Here is a 21711-nt window from a genome sequence, read left to right on the forward strand (position 1 = left end):
CTGTAAGCATCTCAATGTGCTACTGTATTTCCACTAAAGGGTTTCAAGACAAAATGAGGAAACCGCTCCTATTAATCATTTTCCCAGCCGTATCACATGGATGGGGGACTCGATCAATACCTCAAATTTCACGGCAGTATTTAGGCTTGGCCAGAACGTCCGGATCTATTAGTGCTCTTCTGAATCCCAAGCTGGGAATTATTTTTAGTATGTCGGACGTGAGCTGGGGTGTTGCGCTTTCTTATTCCAGCTGAGGGTGTTGCGATACAACGCACTCTGTAGCGGACCTCACCAAGCGCACCAAGTTTAAACGGAGAATTTAGCTCCCGTCACGGCAAGTTTTTAAGCCTTTCCCGCTCGCCTTTCGCCTACACTTCCAAACCTCACTTTTCCCCTTCGCATCCCTGGCGCCGCAGCGCGCCCGGTAGCGGAGAACCGTTACGGCGTAACGGCCGCTGCCCCTCAGGGCGGCTGCCGGCTGCCGGCACCCAAGCGTGGCGGCTCCGCGCCCGGCCCCGCGGCCGCCCTCGCTCTGCCCGCCGCTCGGAGCCGGCTTCGCGGGGAGGGCCGGCGGGGGCGCCCTGCGGGGCGCTGGGGACAGGCAGAGGCCGGCGGGGGCTGAGGGGCGCCCGCTCGCCAACGGCCGCTCCTGGCCGGTGCGGGCCGCTGCCGCGGGGCTCCTCGCGCCTCGGCGCCAGTAGGTGGCCGCGGGGGGGGGGTCACGTGACCGCCCCTTCCCGGTCGCGGCAGAAGCAGAAGTGCAGCGCGGAGCGGCCGCGGCGCGGCCCGCAGAGGCACCGGCACTGGTGCGGACACGGCCGGCAGCAGCAGTAGCAGCTCCCTGCCGCTGCGCAGGTGAGGGTCGGGCGGCCMCGAGCGAGCGGGAGGGCGCGGCCCTGCCCCGGGCCGCCGGCTCCGCTGCGGCCCCGCGAGCGGCAGGTGCCGGGGCGGCGGCGGCAGGCCGGGCCGGGCCGGGCCGGGCGAGGCGGCTCCTGAGGGGCTCCCGCCCCCGGGGAAGGGCGGCTTGGCGAGGGCCTCGAGCTGCCCGGCCCCGCCGCAGGCCTCTGCCCGCCCTGGGCGAAGAGCGGTGCCTGGACGCGTTAACGAACCTCGAGGTATTAGCTAATGCTTAATTAGCGCTGCCCTAATGGCCGGGGCCGCTTCTGCTCGGGCGAGGCGCGGGCGGAGGTCGGGCAGGGCAGGCGGCAGACGGCGCCCCGGCGCTTGCCCGAAGCTCGCGGGAGCCGCGCGGGCTGAGCGGCCCCGGCCCCGGCTGCGCTCCCGGCCCCGGCTGCGCTCCCGGCCCCGGCTGCGCTCCCGGCCCGGCCCGGCGCGGGAAGCACCTGCTGGGCCGTGGCTACACGGCAACACGGGCTCGGCAGTGCTTGTCCGAGCTCTTCTTGCCAACGCGTTCACTTGTAATCTGCCTTTGCTATAGTTTTTCCTTGTTTTCTCAGTTTTGTCAGAGGCCTGCTAGGTAAGCTTTGGAGACTGGTCTTGAGATAAGAGGAGTTTGTTTCTGAAATTGTGAAGTACTGTAATGAAGCAAAATTAAATGCGYAGTTCTGTGGATAAGCTAAGAAAGCAGGTCTTTTTTTCAGTGTCCTTGTTCACTTGGTTACTGGCRGTGAGTCTTCCTTTCCAGTCCAAATTAGCCAGGCTCCTCAATAAAAGAAATGTAGAAATTACTCTTGTGCTACTACACAAACAGTAGCAAACAGCACCGATCCTGCATGCGAGACAGGATGGCACCAAAGTTTTGCTCCCATAGTGCTGACAGAGTCATGCATTGGCATCTGTGTCTAAACCAGACCTTAGGAGATGTTTCTGTGAGTAGTAGCTCACTTGAATCATTTGGGTGATGCTGGACGACTCTACTTTAGGCTTCAATGACTCCTCTGTACAAGAGAAGTAGTGCTATTATTCCACATATGGGTGTCATACCCCACTGGTTTGGAGGTAGCCAGATACTGTGTTGATGAGGGTCATAACAGGGTTTTGCTGGGTGGAAAAACTGTTGATTCAAATAGTTGTGCAGTGGTGGGTGTAAGATGACTATTATAAAGGTTATGTCTGATGTCAAGGGCTTCCATTAGTTCTTTTGGGAGGTCGAATATGTTTCGCTGTTAGGAAACTTGCTGTAACACCCATTCACAATTATTCTTAAACTTTTTCCCATGAGGATCAATACAGGAATGGTTTGTTAGATGGATCAAACAATAAAATATTTTTTCCTTTTTTAATCTTTTTTTTTATTTTTTACTGATGAAGTAGATATCCTCAGCTACAGCATTGTTTCACAGTAAGTTAAAAAACCTGGCTTTTGACTTACAATTTAAGTTAGACTAAAAACAATGTTTGCCCTGTTTTTGGAAGAAAGAGCTACTTTAAAAGGGGAAGTCCAGTATATTATATTCAGCGGAAGCTGTTTAGGAAGCCACCTCTGAGAGGCAGTTCCTTTGTACTAAGAGACTACATCTCTCAAAAAATGTTTCATTGCCTTTTATTAAATGGCTCTATTTAGAAATTCCTTTTCATGTTGATCCAAGTCATGTTTCACTTTACAGCTACACCTTGTACTGTAAGAGGCAGATCAGATGTATATTTTGTTATATTTTTCTGGAAAAAACTGTACTCATTTACAAGTTGAGTTTTATTATTGCAGTTGAGGTATTAAGTGGTTTAAGGCTTGTTCTGAATTAAGGTATGTTCATCTGAGTACAGTCCTTAATGAAGGGAGCAAAGCAAGAATGCTAAGTGTGCTTTTTTTTTTTTTTTTTGAAAACCAAACACTGTTTAAAGACTTTTATTATTTTTAAGAACCACCCGTACTTGCTCTTCTGTTATTACAAAACACCGTAGCAAGAGGAGGAGACTCTGACTATCTTGTTAGATGCAAATCCATGATCGTTTAAATAATTATCTGTTTAGTCCCATGGAGTCAAAAGAATCAGTTACATTCTAGCTAAAATCTACTGTTGCTTATCACCCTTAAAAATATATCACCATTAAAAATATTTCACAGTTCTCAATCACAAGATTGGCATATATAATGTTTTTTCAGTATTAATAGAAAAGTGGAGGACCCTTTCCTTACACGCTAACAAACTAATAGATATTGAACGCCATATAAACTATACAATGTTTTGCAAAACACAGAGTAAGACATGATTCCTGCTCCAGAGCAATTGAAGTTCACTGCAGGCAATGCAAAAAAGGCCACCCCACAGGTAAGAAGACTCTGTTTGCTTTGTGTGCCAAAAGAAAGTGTTTTCGTGAAGTGGTGGAATTTAAGAGGGGACAGGAAAGCTAGTACTGGACAGCTTCAAAGTCTGACAGATTGGACTGTGGAAGCAGTGAGTGACAGGATGAAAGAATTTTGTAGTGTTAATGAGAGCGAGCTGAAAGGAGAGCTCTAGTACAAAGCAGGTCAGGAGACGGTGACATGGGGTGAGGAGGAGGAGGGTTGGAAGAAGTCACGAAGGGGAAGCGAGAAGCGGCACGGTCRAATTAGTTATCAACACGGAAACTGGAACCGCTTGTGATGGAGAGCGGTGGACTGAGGAGAGGAAGAGCTGCTGTGGCTGGTGGTTGAATGTGCCCAGGGATTCTTTAGACCTGTCYGGCTCAAGGAACTGCGTAAGGGGGATGGTTGGGAACTGTGTGGCACCAGCTCCAGCTACTTGTGTGAAAATTATAGCACTTCCTTCTTTGTGCATGGATGAAAGAGCAGCTTCCAAGGCATGCTGTTTGTAAATAATCTTGCTGAGGAGTAGTCAAGGTTGCAGTTAGCTGTTTGATGTGATGATGTGTGGGAGATGGAACTACAGAAACGTGTTAATATTTGAGAGCTGTTGCAAATGCGTCTTCCTTCTGACTGTTTTTCTGCCAAGATGTGTCCCGAGTGTRTGTGCACGAATACCTGCCACCTGACCTGTGAGTAAGGAAAAATAGCCTGTATAGGAGTAACTACCACATAGCCATGGAGTTTTAAAAGTGCATGAACAGACAGTTTTAGACATAGCAAACATTTCTTTCAGTATTTGTATTTACTCGTATTTTTCYCTCATTTTCTTTGATGTTCTCAGGAAGACAGTCAGTTTGTTTAAATTTCCTTATAGGTCAGTGTAGTTCTACTGCCCAAAGAGCTTACACAAGCTGTTTTCATTAGTTCTTGCGTTTTCTTGTCMTTGAATTGCCTGGTCTCAGTCATTAGCATTTCTTCTCAGCTCCTCCTGATGTAATAGAAAAAAATGGGAACACAGACTCCAGAGCCTTTGAGCCTTCCCAGATTTCAGAAGTCTCTTCGGGCAGCAAGTTAATGCTCCTGGTGTAAGACAGAGCAAGAATAGCAATCCTGCTGCAGTCACCGTAAGGAAAGCATTTTGACCATCTGAAGATAGTATTTGTGTTGGGAATATTAAAAAAAAAAAAAAAATCGTGGGAGAGCAGAAATATTTTGAAAGTGCTTCTAATCTGTTGCAGATATCTGTTCTCCCATATTGATATCTAGATTGTTAATACTTAACAACAAAAGGGATTTCCAGATATTTCTTACAGTCGTGGAGATTGAATTAGCCTCAGTTTCAAGAACTAAAGGTTTTTCCAGYTTAACATAGAATTCGCGAGGTCTTTTTATGGAACGTAAGTCTTCAAATATTCTAAAACAATAAGCAAAGTCTTATAGGAACAGTCATTTCTAATAAGAGCCACTTCTCCCTTTATGTCAATGAGAGAAAATCTCCACAAGCAAAGATTTAATAGTAGGTGAAAGTTCAGRTGCTTGAAAGGGACTCAATAGGGTTGAAGTGATCCTTTTTTGACATTTTGTGAGACTCTCAAAGTCATCAAATCAAGATGAGTACCTTCAAGGTTTGAACGTTGTTTAAGGAAGTGCGTTCTCCATTGGACCTCCTAGCAATGTTTGCTGTTTTCTGGGGGGAAAAACAGTATTGCTATATGAAGACTTCAGAGGTTCTTTCTTCCTTTTTAGTACTATGGAGTGCTTGGTAAAAGAAAGAGCRTTTGGACAGAATATGTGGTGTGTTAGGCTTATGTTTCACATCTGGTGTGTGTGTATAGTTTATAAGTGATATCCTTAATATTGAAAACCTGCTAGGTATTACAGAAAAGGGTTCTGTTCATTGTTGTACTAAGTACTTTTCAGGCCAACTGTTCAAGACTGGTTCATGTAACTATCCCATTGAGTAATCCTAATTTGGCCACTGATTATACTAGCAAAAAAGATGGGGGCTTGGTGAGTGAGATAAACTGTCATGATAAAAGCAATTTGTGCCATATAATTGCATTTACACCCCTTTTTGGGGTAGGAAGGAATGTAGAAAATGTTGCAGAAAACACTACAGAYTCAGTGAACATTGCTCTTTTAGCAGAGGTTTTTAACATGATTCTGCTTTGGTTTGAACAGAAGAATTTTTCATGTTTCCTATGTGTTCCTCAGTTTTATTTATTTTTAATTACTGTCAKACTTAAATGCTTTCTTTATTATGACCCAGATATTGTTCTACTTGGATTTYGATGCTTTGCATTCTTTGTAGTTTTTGCTTTTTTGTCCTATTAGTTAGGTATACCTATGTTCAGTATTTCTTCCAGGTCTTCTTTCTTGTGTGTTTCYGCCTGTGTCACATACCTTTATGTAGCAATGCTGATGAGATTTTAAAGATGGAAATCTGTATTTGTCATGATGGATGTGTACATGCAACTGAAGGTTTGCATGCCTAAAACAACATTTAGGGAAGTATGTTGATTCATGCGATTTTACATATTTGGGCTAAGCTGACCTTAGCTCACCGTATTTTACTCTGGAACACTGCATGATGCTGTGTTACAAGACCGAGGAAGCAGTTAGTAGTATGTTGCTGCTAAAATAGAGGCATTAGTCTTGCTGCTAGCTTTAAAACAATTCATTGCATGTGGTGGCTACTCCACCCAGCTCTTCATTTTTAACAGATTTTGTAACAATGCATCAGCAATTAGTGTCACCTCCCTCTGAAGTCTGTTCCTACTTTCTTGCAGGATAAATTGGCAAGATGCTGTTAATGTTCACCATGTATCTGCCATGTATTTGAATGGGAAGAAATCACTGTTGGGTAGCTTTACCTTATTTATATAAATGTGTTTTTAAAGAAATAAGAAGTGTTGTTTTAAATGTTGAATTTTCTCTCTTTCTTTGCTTTTTCTCTTCAGCACACTGAAAACCATAAACGCTTGATTAAAAAAAAAAAATGCCCAGAAAGAGTATGGACTATGGAGTGCTGCCAGAGTATGAGAAAAGCCAGATCAAAAGGACCCTGGAGCTGGGAACTGTTATGACAGTGTTCAGTCTTAAGAAGAGTAATCCGGAAAGGAGGACTATTCAAGTCATAATGGAAACCAGACAGGTAGCATGGAGCAAGACAGCTGACAAGATTGAAGGATTCTGTGAGTATTTGCAAAGTGTACCTGAACTTGGAGTTACTAATAAATTAATGTAATTGTCAAACATTGATTTAATGATGCTTTACATTAACATAATGATGCTTTTGGCTGAAAAGGATTTGATAAATTCCTAGGAATATTCTGAACTGTTGCAGTAGGTGAACAATCTTCTGTGGCTCACTAGTTATTTAGATAACGCTATACTTATCTTATTAACATGCTTTTCCTTGGACCCTGTTCTCAAAGTTTTCACCTTTGAGTCTGATGCTACCTGTGTTCTGTATGAATAGTGTTACTGAGTCAGAGCTCTTTTGCATCATCAAGCATCACACTGTCTTGTAAATTAAAACTTTTTTACCTCTCCTCTCTTCAAAAAGACACAGCCCCAAATACAAGATAACTGAGTTGCAATTTCTATTTTCTTAAGGAATTTGCTGTTTTAGGGTAGAAATTAGTATTTAGGACAGTTGCTGGAAAGTACCAGTGACTTAGGGTGAAGCTGTGAGATATGAGAGATGTTTTCAAGGTCCCGAGTTGATGCTGTCTCTTCGGTTGATATCTGAATTGGCTAAAACCGTTATTTATAACATGCTGGGAGATTAGAAGAGGACCATAAAGCTGCATGGGCCTGTAAAAGTTACAAAGAAGAATAAAGTGAAACTAGTTATCAGTTCTTACCAAACATGGTTGATGTCAAGCAAGCTCAGCTTGCAGTTTTTGGGATGCGCAGTGCTRTAGTTATAAAAAGTGTAATTACTGTGCTTGCATACGACTGTATGTTAAACATCTTTTTTTTTTTTTTTTTTAATTTCCAGGCATGGTTTTACTATGCGATTGTTAAATGGCTTTTGTATTCAATAAAGGAATTGAATTGCTTGTCTGAGTTGCCAGAATCATTTAATGTTTAGCCTCAGCTAAAATGAGAAGCTTGGTGCTGAGGAACTGGGGCTATTTGGGAAAAGAAATTGTGATAAGGAATTGGAGTTTGGAGGTGGAGAACTGGRAAGGCTGAGCAGGTGTATTGAAGTGAGTGAGTAAAAATAGCATAAGAAACCTATAGAGGTGAGACTAGAATTTACTGAGCAGAGACAGGGATTTCTGTGAGAAGCAAGTCGATCAAGTGCTGAGAGAAGAAAAAGGGGTTAGGAACATGAGAAAGAGGTAGAACTGAGGGTGATTAAAGTGAAAAAGGTCACAGATATGGAGAATAGGCAGATGTTTCTCCCTGTGGCATTTCTGGATCTTGGCTAAATATACGTGAATTCCAGTAGGAAAAAAAAATCTACATCATGCTGTTGCAGTGCAGCCCACATACAGAGCAGCTGTGACTGGCACCAATTAGTAGTTCAAGCGGCAGGAGCCACGGTGCTGGTGTTCTCTGTGGCTGTAAATTCAAGTCATCGAAACTGGGCAGGTGAAGGAGAATGGAGTTTGTCCATTGATTGGTGGATTTATTTATTTATTTTTTTWAATGTAAATACATAGTAAGTTAAAAATACCGATATCTTTAAGGCTGTAAAGACAAGCACTGAGAAATTGCATGATTTTGGGGTTGTCTGTGCAACTTTAGTTCACGTCCCTTACTTACAAGTAGTAAATATCCAGTTGCTAATGTTTCCCCTGGATCTTGTTGCATTCATTGCACAACTGGAGCTGGAACAGGACATGTCATGGAATGAAGGACCAGGTTATCTGTGGGACCTTTTTATTATTGGTGGTAAAAATTTGGTGATGAGCAGTGTTCTGAGGAAAAATAAACAGGGCTGGGCATCCTGATTAACAGGGCATGCTGGATCATAATCTTGCTGTGCTCCAGTTTCCTGTGTTTAAAATGAGGGTAATTATCCCTTCCTATAATGATGTGTGTGAATGTAAGTCCATTACTGGTTCTGATATGCTCAGATCCCAGAGTGAGGTTTGCCAAAAAAAGTCCTGTAAGGAAATGAATAATTCAATCATGAGAGCATGGTTTGAAGGTGCTTGGCAAATAAGGCCTGGGGTGACACCCTGAACAATAAGCTTAAAACAAAATAGCAAATGACTGTTCATTGAGTGAATGAGGCATTAGAGTCCTGTGGCAAAACCAGTATGTGTTCGTGTATTTAAAGACTATGTCACAAGCATTTGCACAAAGGGGCCAGATTTCAAGCTGTACGGACTGTGCATTCCAGATTTCAGGGTGAACTTTTTTCAGTGCTTGACTTTATGATAATCTTTTGTCAAAGCTTCCTGGGTGGGGTGTAGTAATAAGACCTGCTAATTAAGGTTTGCTTTATGTATAGATTTTAACACTTGAAAAAAAGGCAAATATTTTAAATCAAATTTTAAACCTGAGTAGTTTAATAGGGTAATGACTTGCCTCCACTTATACAAGCAGTCATTACCAGAACAGGGAATATTGCTTTATGCTTGTGATTTAGCCAAAGGGCTGTTTGCCTCTCTCCCTGTAAATTCTAGTTCTGTAGTAGTCATTTTAATTCAGCAATCTTTAAGTGACCTTTATAATAACGGAAGCTTCAGATCTGAGAATATCTCATACTCTAAAGGATGAGTATGCAAAATACTGTTTTGTTGCTTTAAAAAGCTAAGAAACCTCCCAAAACCAAGGACATATTTTGCAGGTACTGTTTTAGAATATTATGTGAACACTTGTTACAGTTCGTGCTAAAATCATGTCTGATCTACTTGAAATGAAAGTCACTGCAGCTTTAACTTGCTGACAGTGTTTTTGCTGAAGAGGAAGGAAATCTTATTTTGTTTTTTTTGTTTTTTTGTTTTTTTRTTTTCATTTTTTGCTATTACTTCTTTTGGCTGAGACTCGGATTTCCATTTTGCTTGAAGAGTGGAAAAATTATGGATCCAAGCCTTTCATATGTGATAGTTAAATGGATGGGCTAGAAGGCAAGCTGTTTGTGCTAGGAGAAAAGTTGGTTTTGGTTGTATATATACCTTTATATGAGTGACCTGAAATATTCACTTGTAGGTTGTGTTGACTCTGAAAAATAAAAAACCTCACACATTTGAAATACTGTATATATTCAGTGGCCAAGTGCATAGAATTACGATCTCTCATAATATTGTTGTTTGATATGCAGTGTTTTAATACTGAGGAGTGTTGTGTAAGAACTAATTAGTGATGTGATCTTAATGGTTGCTATTTCCCCATACTACAGTCCAATAAGAATTAATATTGAGTATGGGTGGGAGAGTAAAACTGCTTCCTGTTGTGCGTACAGTTTTAACTTGCGTTTGGCAACTGCTCTTTTAGAGAAGGCAGAAAACTGAACGTTTGCACCTGTTAGAGGGTTTGTGTTTCTAAATCAGATAGTGAGAAGAGAGCTCGTAAGTTTTTGGACACAAAAATAGACTGCTAATAGAGAGGATGGAGACCAGCTTTTATAACTTGCTGTAATTCTCTTCCTTTTGAAATTGAGGGGAAAAAATATTGTTTCTCTCTTGTGCGTGCACACTCTTTCTAACTGCATTGTGTAGTGTTGTGCCATGGGAATTTTGAATGTCATATACTGAATTTCTTGCTGGTGAACTGTGGATGTGGGAAGGACACTCAGGTGCCTTTAAGCCATAGTTGCTCATATTGCAGGCCGATCAGTACTCTGTATTGCAAGGATGCAAAACTCACTTGATTGTGGGGAAAATAGTAAATACCTCTAAAATTTATCATATAAACTGCTGAAAGACATCTCTAGCATTAGAAGCCTTGATATAAGGGGGAGCCTCTGTATTGATTTCAGAGGGGTAGGATTTGGTTCTAAAAGAAGAAGAAATTGCAATAAATATGCAATGAGAAAAATTTCAGACATATGAAAGCGAGGCAGAGACACAGGGTGCTTCCCCCGCCCCAAGTCTTGTATTGAAGTAAAAATTTCATTCACTACAATGAAAGTTTACTTGAATAAAGACTGCAGGATTGTGCCTAAATGTATTATTTCAAATATTTTGTATAAATACAGTTCTATTTGTAGTGTGCAGCAAGAACACACAAGTGGAGTTGCTGATGGACATTCTTAAGAGAGCTGGTTTAAAAACAAAGGAATATTTTCAGAGTTGCAACATTTTTTGCACAGGTCCTTAAACAATGGCCTATGAATTTCTGCAGATATGGTGATGATAAACAGTGCTCCTCTGTAAGACTTACAAAAAGAACTTTGCTGTTCTTTTAAACATTAATTTAAACTATTTTTATGCTATTTGGGGTCTAGTTTGGAATTAGGCAGCAGGTGCAGTATTTATTTTCTCAGCAGCTTGTTTACTGTATCTACAGTTGCCAAACTTTCACGCTGCTGTTGGCTTTATACCTTCCATACAATAATCATTTAAACTTATCACAGCATATTAGATATTTGTATTTGTATCATGCTCTTCTTTACTGTTAAATTTACTGTACTACTCTAAAATGCACAGCTCAGCATGCCCAAGGCAGTGGAAATGATTTGGGAAGTGACTGAACAGAAGAATAAAGGTGATTCTGCTCTGTGCTTGTTAAGTATATAGCTATAGCAAAGCTTCTGTATTCTCTAGTGCCTCTTCATAGTTTGTGATCTTCTGTCTCTCTAAACCTTTGTGAATCACAGGATTGTTAGGCTGGCAGGGACCTCTGGAGATCTTCTGGTCCAACCCCTTGCTGAAACAGAGTCAGCTAGAGCAGGTTGCCCAGAGCTGTGTCCAGTCATGTTTTGAATATCTCCAAGGCTGGAGACTCTACCACCTCTCTGGGCAACCTGTTCCAGTGTGCAACCACTCGCACGGTGAAGAAGTGTTTTCTTGTGTTCAAGTGGAATTTCCTGTGTTACAGTTTGTGCCCGTTGGATCTTGTCTGRTCACTGGGCACCACTGAGAAGAGTTTGGCTCCGTTTTCTTTACTCCCCGACACCCCCTCCCCCCCCATCAGACATTTATACATATTTAAAAGACCCTCCCCCCCCCCCCCAAGTCGTCTTTTCTCCAAGCTGAACAATCCCAGCTCTCTCGGCCTCTTCTTGTATGAGAGATGCTCCAATCCCTTAGTCATCTTTGTGGCCCTCTGCTTGACTCACTCCAGTAAGTCCATGCTTTTCTGGTACTGGGGAGGCCAGCACTGGACACAGCACTCCAGATGTGGCCTCACCAGTGCTGAGCAGAGGGGAATAATCACCTCCCTCGACCTGGCAACGCTCCTCCTAATGCAGCCCAGGGTGACATTGGCCAGGTACAATGCTGCAAGGGCACGTTGCTGGCTCGTGTTCAACTTGTTGTCCACCAGGACCCCCAGGTGGTTCTCTGCAAAGCTGCTTCCCAGCCAGTTGGCCTCCAGCATGAGCTGGTGCACAGAGTTGTTCTTTCCCCGGTGCAGGACTTTGCATTTCCCTTTGTTGAACTTTGAGGTTCCTCTCTGTCCTTTTCTCCAACCTGTTGAGGTCCCTGTGGATGCGAGGGACCAGCAGCACAACCATTTGCTGCATCAGCCATTCCTCCAAGTTTTTGTATCATTTGCAATAGTGATATAAGAATAAGATAACTAAATCCTGTCCTGATCTTTGGGAAGTGCATAGGCCCAGAATGCAAGTGTATACTGGTGTAAACCTTGGATAAAGTGTTAGGCTATTATGAGGGCCTTTTTCAAGTTTTGTTAATGTTGTTTTGGAAGTAGTTTAAATTAAGTCACATGTTCATGAACGTACTTTTATGCTGGTATAAATGCATCCATGCAAAGGAGATGTACGAATAACTATACTGATAACGTTTAGATACCCCAGGGCCAGTACTATGGAAGTACTATGTATTTTAAACTCCTTTACTCTTGGAAGAGTCTCTCTTGTTAAAAAGCTGACAGCTTTTCTGTTTTGAATAGGGCAACAAAGTTGCTAAAATTGTGGCCATTTTCTGCTCGGTGCAGGTGCCTTTCTCTGGATGAGTAAGTTAAAATGGAGATACCTTTCTTTAGAAAACTCTTTCTAGACCCAGGCCTGCAGTGTGATAACAAGTGAAGATATACAAAGGCTAGGAAATCTCTAGTTTAAACAGTCTCAATCTTCTGAGCTTGTGCAACTCAGACAGTTGATTTAAGTGTCAGAGATTTTACACTGACCTTCTGAAAGGCCATGTACAGAAGGGATTTTCTAACAAAAATGAACTGGGGAGAAACATCTGTATATGTTCCTCTGAGTGAAAGAATGTAGGTTATTTTTGTTCTTTAGGAAGATTTGGTATTTCAATGGAAGATCAAGGGGCCAAATTTTCAGCTGATACGTATGAAGTAAATTTTCATGTTTTAATAGAGCAACTGAAGGTCTTTTTTAAAGCTTAGGAATTACTTCAGTGCTGAGAAGAGTGCTGCATCTTTTCTTAATTCTGCAAATATGACTTCTTATTTCACCTGGTGCTATGTTTTGGCATTACAAGCTGGACTGTACAAAGTGCACCACATTGTAACCTTGTTGTTCCCCCCTGGGGGGGAGAGGGGACATTTTGTACTAACTTCCCTATTAGTGCCAGTCCTCCCTGCCCACCTGCAAGAGAGGGGAAGGAGCAACTCATTAGTGGCTGCTCACACCCTTCCTCCCAGTCATCCTAGCAGTGTGGGTAACCTGTGCATGAACAGTCTTGTTTTTCTGTGCAGCTGTGCAGCCAAGGCTTCAAGTGAGTTGTTGGATGATGTCTCAGTTTTCACAACGTCAAGAGAGCTGTTGAGCTTGTCCAAGCTCATCAGCCTTGCTGCTGTATGTAGGAAACTCTAAACCTCCTGTATGATCTGTATTTCTTGGATTTGCTGTGATTCTACCATTGTAAAATTTAATGCTTTCCAGACCCAAACATAGGTTAAGTGTCTGTGAGGTGCGTCTTTCCTTTCTTTTAGCCTGTAATGTTAGGAGAGGCTGGTGAGCACCTTCTAAAAAATTTGTCTACACTTTCTGTTTCCCAGAAGCTTCAAGTCCCCTTTTAGATGAAAGGGGAAAGGTTAGCAATGGGCAGAGAGTTTCTGCCCATCCTTGAGTGTTTTGCAGGCGTAATGGTGGCCAGGACAGTTCTTAGTGCTATTGTTCTTTTTGTTGCCTGCTAAGACTGCAGAGTATCGTTACATGTGCCTTTCCTGCTTCAGCTGGATCCAGCAYGACCCACTGTGCAAAACCCAAATGGACGGAAGGAAGCAATGCACCTTTGAGAACGATGCTTTCATCACAGCTGTTAGCCATGCAGGATTCCATTAGGGTATTAAAATTAATGCCAGCCACATGTGCTTCCTTGTGTGTGACTGGAGAGAGCTATGCAAATAGCTGAGGGAAACGGATCTGTGACTGTGTTCACTCATGCTTGCGTTTCTTCCAGCCATCTTGCTATTGTTCTGCGCAGACATTTTAGATACCCAAATGTCTCTTAAGCTCATTTGAGGGAAATATTTGTAGATGCTGGCTATAAAATGTCAGGGCCTTTTCTTCTGGCTCCTACTTGCTAATTCTATTTCTTATTCATTCTACATTGTCCTCCATCATTTTAAATTGTTGAAGGTAACCTAAAGTTTGCTAAGTGGGTTATGGGACTGCTCAAGGGGCTCAGAACCTCTTGAATTGTCATTCCTAAGTTACTTATATCATCAGTGACCAAAGATTGGTTTAACTTTTGGTGGCAAATGTTTTTCCATTGAGTTGTTTTTTTTTTTCTTTCTGTTGTGCTTTACACATTGCAGCATAGTATTAATACTTCATGAGATCACTCTTGCTTTGAAGCCCTTGTTTTATTTTTATTTATATTTTTTGGTAGGCATACTAACTCTGATTTCCTTGGAGCCATTATCATTGACTTCAGTAGGAGAAGTTTCATCCCTTTCTTGGATGAGTAATAAGTTTTGATGAGCTTTGTAGAAGTGCTGCCCCATGGATAGACTGGCCTGGTGAAAGGTTAGGTACTCTGGTAAAGAATGCATGGTCTGGGGGACTGAAGGTTTTGATGGGGAATGGTATTTCTGTTGGTGTGAAATAACTTTGAGATGGTATTTTCACAGCCTAATATTAAGCAGATAACTTAGAAGGCTAGTCTCACTTGTCTATCCATATAGTTGGTTATGAGCATGAATGGCTCCTCCATAGCAAAGTTTGGAGTCCTTAAGTTAGGTTCCTGCTTTGAATTACAGTCCACTGGAGTTGCTTGTTTTTTCATCTATACGGTTTGTTTAAGAATGTATATTCTGTGGCAAAACATCGACAATGTAAAAATGTAATCTAAACATTGAGATAAGGTGAGGAATTTTGAATGTAAAACACAGCATAGAAAAAAAGATAGGGAGTATTTTTGCAACAGAGGAATACTTTCTGCTGGATTATGGGTCTRAAACCCCTGACACAAGCTGTGCAGCTAGTATCAGATACCAGTGACAGGAAAACTTAACAAATCTCCTAGAAGGCTGTGCTAGACCACAGTCTCCCCCCCACCTCCCTTTTTCCTTGCTGTAGCACAGCCTGACTTAGAACCTGCCTTGTGCTAGGGAAGGCATCATGCAGCAGGGGAATGCAGGTTGTGTGGAAAGATGTTTCTGATCTAGTGATAACCTAGTGCAAATGGGGCTGTGGATCATTTACCCATAGGTTTTATTGACCACTGTGAGTTYATGGATTTGCAATTTAAGAACTACAGATCTTCATAGCTATAGCAGAGCTAAACTGACATTTGCTTTATCAACGCATCAGACAAGGAGGCTTCAGTTTCCTGATAGAGAGAATTGATTTGCTTGTTTATTTTGTAATAGGTCCTTTTCTGCAGAAACAAATTTACGCATGTTAGATATATGTCTGTGAAGCTGTGACTTACACACATATAAGTTTGCCATGCTTTGTTCATCATGCCACCTCCTTACAGTTCTGCTGTGTATTTTCATTCCCCACATATCCTTTGCAACTGTGGGTGGCTCTGTGTGGYGACCCTCAGGTCACACTCAGTGGTGTTTCTCCACCACTCTGAATTGTCACAGACTGCACAAAGACTGTGGGTTCCACATTCCCATGGTTTCTGGGGGTCATTTCTTCCTCTGTGCCAGCTACTTTGCTGTGCTGTTTCACTGCTGGGATACCAAATAGCTCAAACAATTGTACTGTCATAACTGCGTTAGCAGTGGAGGGAACTACCGGAGAGCAGTGGGAGGAACAGGGAAAGCAAGGGGTGGCCAGGAGTGAGACCTGCTTCAGGCAGTACTCTGCTAAGAGACAGTCTGAAACCACCACCTGGGATTTGCTGAMTTACAGTGCATTTCAGTTCTACCAAATAAAGCCTTCCAAATTTCCTCATGTTATGATACACATATGCACATGAGTAAAGTAAGGCCCAAAAAAGTTACAGTATTTAAGTTTGTAGAGCAAGTAGCTGACAAGCTGTAAATCTTCAGGAGGCCGATCTGTAATAGGCATTTCATTGTGTATCAGAAGTGAAGTGCTTTAAGGAGAGTTGCAAGGGAAAGTTTGTGGCAACTAGAATCTGATTAGTCACTGGAAAACATGCAGATTTCTGCATCTCTTCCTTGAATCCCTGTAGTTTACTTATCTGATGATTCACAGCCACGAGAATTTATGCTCTGAGAAGTCAGTGGTGCCTTCACTGAATGTGCAAATGTGTCTTTCTCTAATAAATCCATATGAATTTCAAGAAAGGTTCTGCTGAGGGCATGAGATTAATTCCCTTTTTTTTTGATTGCCTAGGAATTTTTGTATCTAAAGTAATGACCTCCTTTTGTAAAAGTGAGTTGAACCATATTTTAATCCCTTATTCTTTAGGCAAAGAAAGGTGACCTAGCTTTTTGATGTCCTTGATTTATTGCAAAATACTCGGGGAAAAATCTAGTCACYTTTTAGTTGTGTGAACATACAACAAGAAGGTTTAAGAAATTGGAGAGCCATGTTTAGAAAAAGTGGTCATAACACATCAGCTGTTAAAATGTTGTTTATAGACCAAGAGGTTAGGATACAGGCAAGGTTGAAAGAGAAAAGTGGATAGACGTGTTGATACTAGTTTATTCTGAAAACTTTTCTTCCTCTCAGAGGATGAAGTGCCTGTGTTTGGGAATGGCAGAGATTCAGACTCCTAATTAATGTAATGGCAAGATTACTAAGTACAGGAATAAAGGCTATTTAAACTGAGGCTTTTAATGCTAGTGATATGCCTTGGTATAATGTGTAGTAACCGTTTCTTCTCTCTATGGTCCAGACCTACTTTAATGCGGTGGGTCTTATACTTTCTTTTTTCACTCTTAATAGAAAGATATGACAAGAACTGCATAGTATTTTATTTTGAGATTAACATGAGCTGTTAATTTCACATTCCCTCTCTGTTCCTGTTTTTCTGTTAATTTTTTTCAGAAGTTTGTAGAATAAAATGACTGCCCACTTTTTTTTTTAATRCACTTGGCATTTCAAATTTGTTTAGTGTTACTAATAATTCATTTGACCTATGAAAATAGATGTAATTGTCCAAGATTGTTCAGATCACTTGAGACTTTCTTCCTGCTTAGAAGATTTTACTGAATTTGTCCTCTAGAGTATGCTAAAAAAACTCCAAAAGCACAAGGGGAATTCTCATGTTTCAAGCGTGCATTAAGAAAGGGAGTGAATTGAAATGAAGAACTAACTTAGCAAGTTCATGATATAGAAACTAAGGGTGCTGCTCTGCTGTTTCTAGATCTGCAAGACTGCACTGTGTTCATGTTTTCATATTGGGTTACATTGCCAAGTAGAAATCACGTTCCTGCAACATGTTGCACCTGGATATTTTATAATCAAGCTGGGGGCTGCAGTGCATCTGTTAGGTAATCATCTAGGTAACAGGAGTGGATCAGGCCACATGGCAGTCTTGGGGATAAGGCAAGACCCAGGGATGTATAATTAATGTAATGGCAGTCTAATGYGTGTTGCCACAGGTGATGCTGTTCTAGATAACAAGGAAGGTATTTATTTAATGTTGATCTTTGTATTTTGTGAATTTTATAGTGCATTATGTTTTTCCCCAAATTTAGTTTTGCTAACTTTGCTRTTAAAATCCTTGCTAAAACAGCCTGCTAAAGAGAGAGAGAGCATGCAAATTTTGGTTCTGTGCATCTTTTTGGCCCTCAGATACTCTGGGTAACCTAAAAAATCCTAACACCTAAGCAGCTATTTATGGAAGTGTTTTACATTGTTAAACATAGCTGAGGGATTTTTTTTTTCAATAGGCTAAACAGCTAAGTCATTTAATTAATAATTTTTTTTTAATGGCAGTATGAATTTGCTGTTTAGTGGGAAATTGTTATTTCTATCCATTTGGAGAAACTAATGTAAACWTTTACTGCATCTCTACCTTTCTGGGAGAAGTAGTGGATATTTGCATATTCTGCTGAGAAGTGTGAAACAAGTGCTGGTTACGGTTTGAATGTTTGACTTGACACTGCTAGTTTCTGGTAGTAACTTTTTTTTTTTTTTTACTGTCACCACTATTTTTTTTCTGTCTGAATTTCCTTACTATAACAGACATGAACCAGTAAATAAAAGAAAGAAATAGTTAACTCATGCTGAACACTCTAAGCTCATATTTTATCATTTTCTTTCTCTTTTGTCTTCTGAATACAGTACAAATAACATGTCTTTGCAAAAGTGAATTCACTTTTTGCTCTTTGTGGAGTATCTTTTCAAAGAGACATTAAGATTCACCTTTTCTGTTTTGAAACTGATGTCTTTCAGTTCTTACCCAGGGGATCTTTAAGTTCTTTGTGTGTGAGTCTTCAGCTGGGTATTTAGAGCTTGGTTTCTGTGGTCAAATGAAGAAATGAAGGTGTGTAGCCCTTAGCTGTTTTCAAATGATTTCTTCCCTTTAGCAGCAGAGGTCTGCAGTGCATGGTGCTAACTTCGGAAGACCAGACTTCCTGCCCCGGCCAGGCAGTGAACCCGGGGCAGAAGCTCGTGAACCTCTTAGCCCTGCGCACCATAAATGTGCTTGATCAAACTTCTGGTTTCACAGGGCAGAATTTAAACTTTTATGGGTACATATGTAAATTTTACTTTATCCTTATTTTGTGCAGTTAATTTTTAATATTATATCAATATTTGAGATTTATGGCTTCTTGATTCTGAGTTCATCAAACTGGGAAGAGCTGTAATATGTTGTTGCTCTGCTGAAAAAAGTTGTTGATTTAAAACGTAGTTATAGCTGGTAAGATGGTAATTTGTTATTGCTGTACATGACAGCTTGTGTGACCTGATTACTTAAAACCCTGTGGGTTTTAACGGTATGCTTCTCTGAAGCTTTTGTCAGTCACACAGCTAAATCCCCAGAGGACCCCTTGGAAATGTAGTCACGTGTGCTTTCTCAAGATGTACCATTTCTCATGTTGCAGCCTTGTAACGCCATGTTTACAGATACTTTTGTGGCTGACCTGTAATGACTTCCTTGGGCTGCTGAATGTCTCACTAAATTTCACAGTTTGCATGAGTTGAATCATTTTCCATATCCCATCTGTACTCGTGTGCTATGGGAGATTTCTGCCTTCATGTGACCAAACCCTTCTCTGAGAGAAGCCTCACCTGTTTCCTTTACAGTTACCCAAGATCCGTGTTTCATTGCTGTTTTGAATAAAACAGGCTGATAAGGCACACCTTGCCATTAACTGTTGGATAGTTAATCATCAGTTTTGCAGAAGTGAGAACAAAGCCATTGTCCTCACTAACCGCCATGAAGTACATTTGCAAAAGGAAACCAAAGGCTTTCTTCGTTTAATGGGGGCTCATTTGCACATAGCATAGGTATCACAGTTCAGTTTCTGCCTTTCCAAAATGAAAGCATTGGAACATTTTGTAATGCAAATTGTTGAAAAAATGGATTCTGAAAGCTAGCTCTTGTGCAAAATGTTACCACGTAGACACGAATGACAATGTGAATGTATTCAGGTAGAGAATTCCCACCCTGTGTCTCAGTCCACACCGCTTAGGTGGTCAGAGTCCTTTACTTTTCTCTCTGAAATATTGCCAGGAGTTTCCCTTTAGCTTTCCTGAGACTGTTGTTGAAAATACCGGATGAAGCGGATAATGCTCATGGCCTGATTTCTGACTCTCTAAGCCCCCCTTGAATCTCTCTGTAGGCTTTTGCTCATCCTCCTCCATTAAAAACATACATCTGAGCTTTGATACAGGCCTCTCTTACAGCCACAGTCACAGAAATACTCCTGTGGACTCTGGACTTTGAATCAGGAGCCTCATCTTACAGCACTCTATAAAATAGTCCATAATGTCACTATCAGTTCTCTTTTGCATTGTTTATCAGGACTCTTCTGTCAAGGGTAATTTGCTAGGTTGGTAGCCTGTAAAGTTTTCTGACTTCATTGCATTTATTTACAATCTGCATGACTTTCCAGCCTGGAGTCACCTGACTGGAGCAAAGCTGATCTGTGCAAACATGCACTCCTACAGTGAACTTACACGGGCACTTCGAGGTAGCATAAGTGGTTCTGTTGCTGGTACTGGTTAGCGTCAACCAGGGTCAGCTTCCTAACCCAGTTGTCTGTTTGGCTGCTAAATGATTTTGCTCTGACAGGGGATGGGCATTGCCTGGGTGCAGGCAGCGGGCAGAGGCAGAACTGCTCCCTTGGAGCAGCAGTGCTGGTTTGTTCCAGTTTAAAGTGCTTGTGGCGTGAGCAGCATAATGTTGTTATATACAACAATATAATGTTTGCGGTTCTCCTATTCACGTCACTCACTGCCTGTGCTTACTTTATGCCATGTCTTCTGCTTAGCTTGCAAAGCACCTTTTGTAATGGAATCCAAGTTTTATCATCTGCCTCTGAGTAGTACTGTTTAAGTGCAAGAAGGGTACTAGTAATTCATACTTAAAACAGTGTGACTAAATGTGATATCTGTTGCTAAGTTATTTGAATGGAGTTCAGCAGAGATATCAAGGATCAAAAGTTTATTGCAAAATTTGAGGCAGTAAAGAGCTCTAGTAGGTGCTCTGGAAGGCACTAAGCAATTAATCTGTGCAGTCTTTGGCAAGTAGCTATGTAGTAGTGTAATGATCCATTGAATTAGCTGACTTGCCCAACAGCAAAAGCTGAAGTTTAGCAACTTCAGACTCTGAGCTGCCTCCATAAGCCACTAATACCGCGCATCCAGCTCTGAGCCTGGAAGAGCATGGTAATTGAAGGTGCCTTGAGTCCAGTCGCTTGAGGGAGTTGTCAGAACCAGGAGATGACTGCTGAGACTGCTGAGGAGATCCTTTTAAGCCACAGAAATAACCACATAGAGAAATGGACGAAATGTAAACTAGCAGCCTCGAGTTTTTAGTATGACAGTAGGCTTCTTAAGTATTTGGATGGGTACAGAGTGTGTTGGGAGTGCCCTCCTTGTCTTGCTGGGTGTGAATTGGTTTCGCTGCAGGATTTACTTTGATTTATGTTTCCTCGGGAAAAGTGTTAATCTGTTACTGTTTTATGGAACTTGCACCTGCAAGCATATGGGACTTGATCTGACGCTTGGCAAACTGCCTCTGTCCAGGTCTGCACTTCCAGGTGTATCAGGCCCCACGGATATCTGTCTGTGAAGCCAGGGCAGAATATGGCTCTGCAATTTGAACATGTGATTGAGAAGAAAGGTTCCAGCACTTCATATAAAAAGTTCACAGCAATTGCTTAACTAAATTGGTACCCTTGATTTACTAATCTGAGTCTGAAAGACATTGCGGATTTTCCTGGCTGTTCCTGTCCCAGTTCGGCTAGGTCAGCCGTTCGAACTGTTAGGCTTCATGTGCACCGCGTGGAGAGCGCCAGACACCTGGAACCTGCTGGGGGAGGCGGCAGAGCTTGGCACCAGAGCGGAGTTTTATGCTCGTTGTATTGCATGTCTCTCTCCCCCTTCCAGTTTTCACACTTGGCTTTCCTTTCAACAATACAGAATAATACATACTAAACCACACCTAATAAAATGTAGTTAATGTAGATAATGTAGTTTCTATTCATTTTGTGAAACTAGAACATGGAAATATATCTTTCTGACTGTAAAAATCTGAATAATGCTTTCTTACACATAGTGTTTCATATATCTGTTTCATAAATTATTTTATTAAGTGTAATGATACTTTGCCAGGATTTTGTTGGACAGCTCCATATAGAATGCTGCCTAAAAAGTACAGGAATGTAAAATTCTGAATTCAAAGTTTTATGAATATTTTCTCTCATGTGGGTGGGTTTTTTGTTCTCTTACTGAACACTCCTCTGTTTACTGAATGTTTAGCAATTAGGGTATAGTAATCTCTTTTTCAAAGACAAGTCGGAGAAAC

At 41.5% G+C, this 21711-nt stretch overlaps 1 protein-coding gene across 6 annotated transcripts in view; it reads left to right on the forward strand.

Moving 5' to 3' along the window:
- The first annotated feature begins 746 nt into the window (after nucleotides 1–746).
- The window catches only part of PLCG2 (phospholipase C gamma 2), a 71271-nt gene continuing 50306 nt past the window's right edge, over nucleotides 747–21711 (forward strand). The window contains exons 1-2 of one of the 6 annotated variants that reach the window (XM_026058723.1): nucleotides 747–855; nucleotides 6208–6441. In XM_026058723.1, coding sequence (XP_025914508.1) covers nucleotides 6246–6441 — 196 coding nt within the window. In that variant the 5' untranslated portion in view covers nucleotides 747–855; nucleotides 6208–6245. Of the gene's footprint in view, nucleotides 856–1005; nucleotides 1116–3209; nucleotides 3231–4351; nucleotides 4372–6090; nucleotides 6111–6207; nucleotides 6442–21711 lie in introns of those variants that run through there. The other 5 variants (XM_026058732.1, XM_026058740.1, XM_026058751.1 and 2 more) reach the window with 5 other exon arrangements.

The sequence above is a fragment of the Apteryx rowi genome, unplaced genomic scaffold (genome assembly GCF_003343035.1).
Source record: "Apteryx rowi isolate R43461 unplaced genomic scaffold, aptRow1 scaffold_1, whole genome shotgun sequence".
Taxonomy (NCBI): domain Eukaryota; kingdom Metazoa; phylum Chordata; class Aves; order Apterygiformes; family Apterygidae; genus Apteryx; species Apteryx rowi.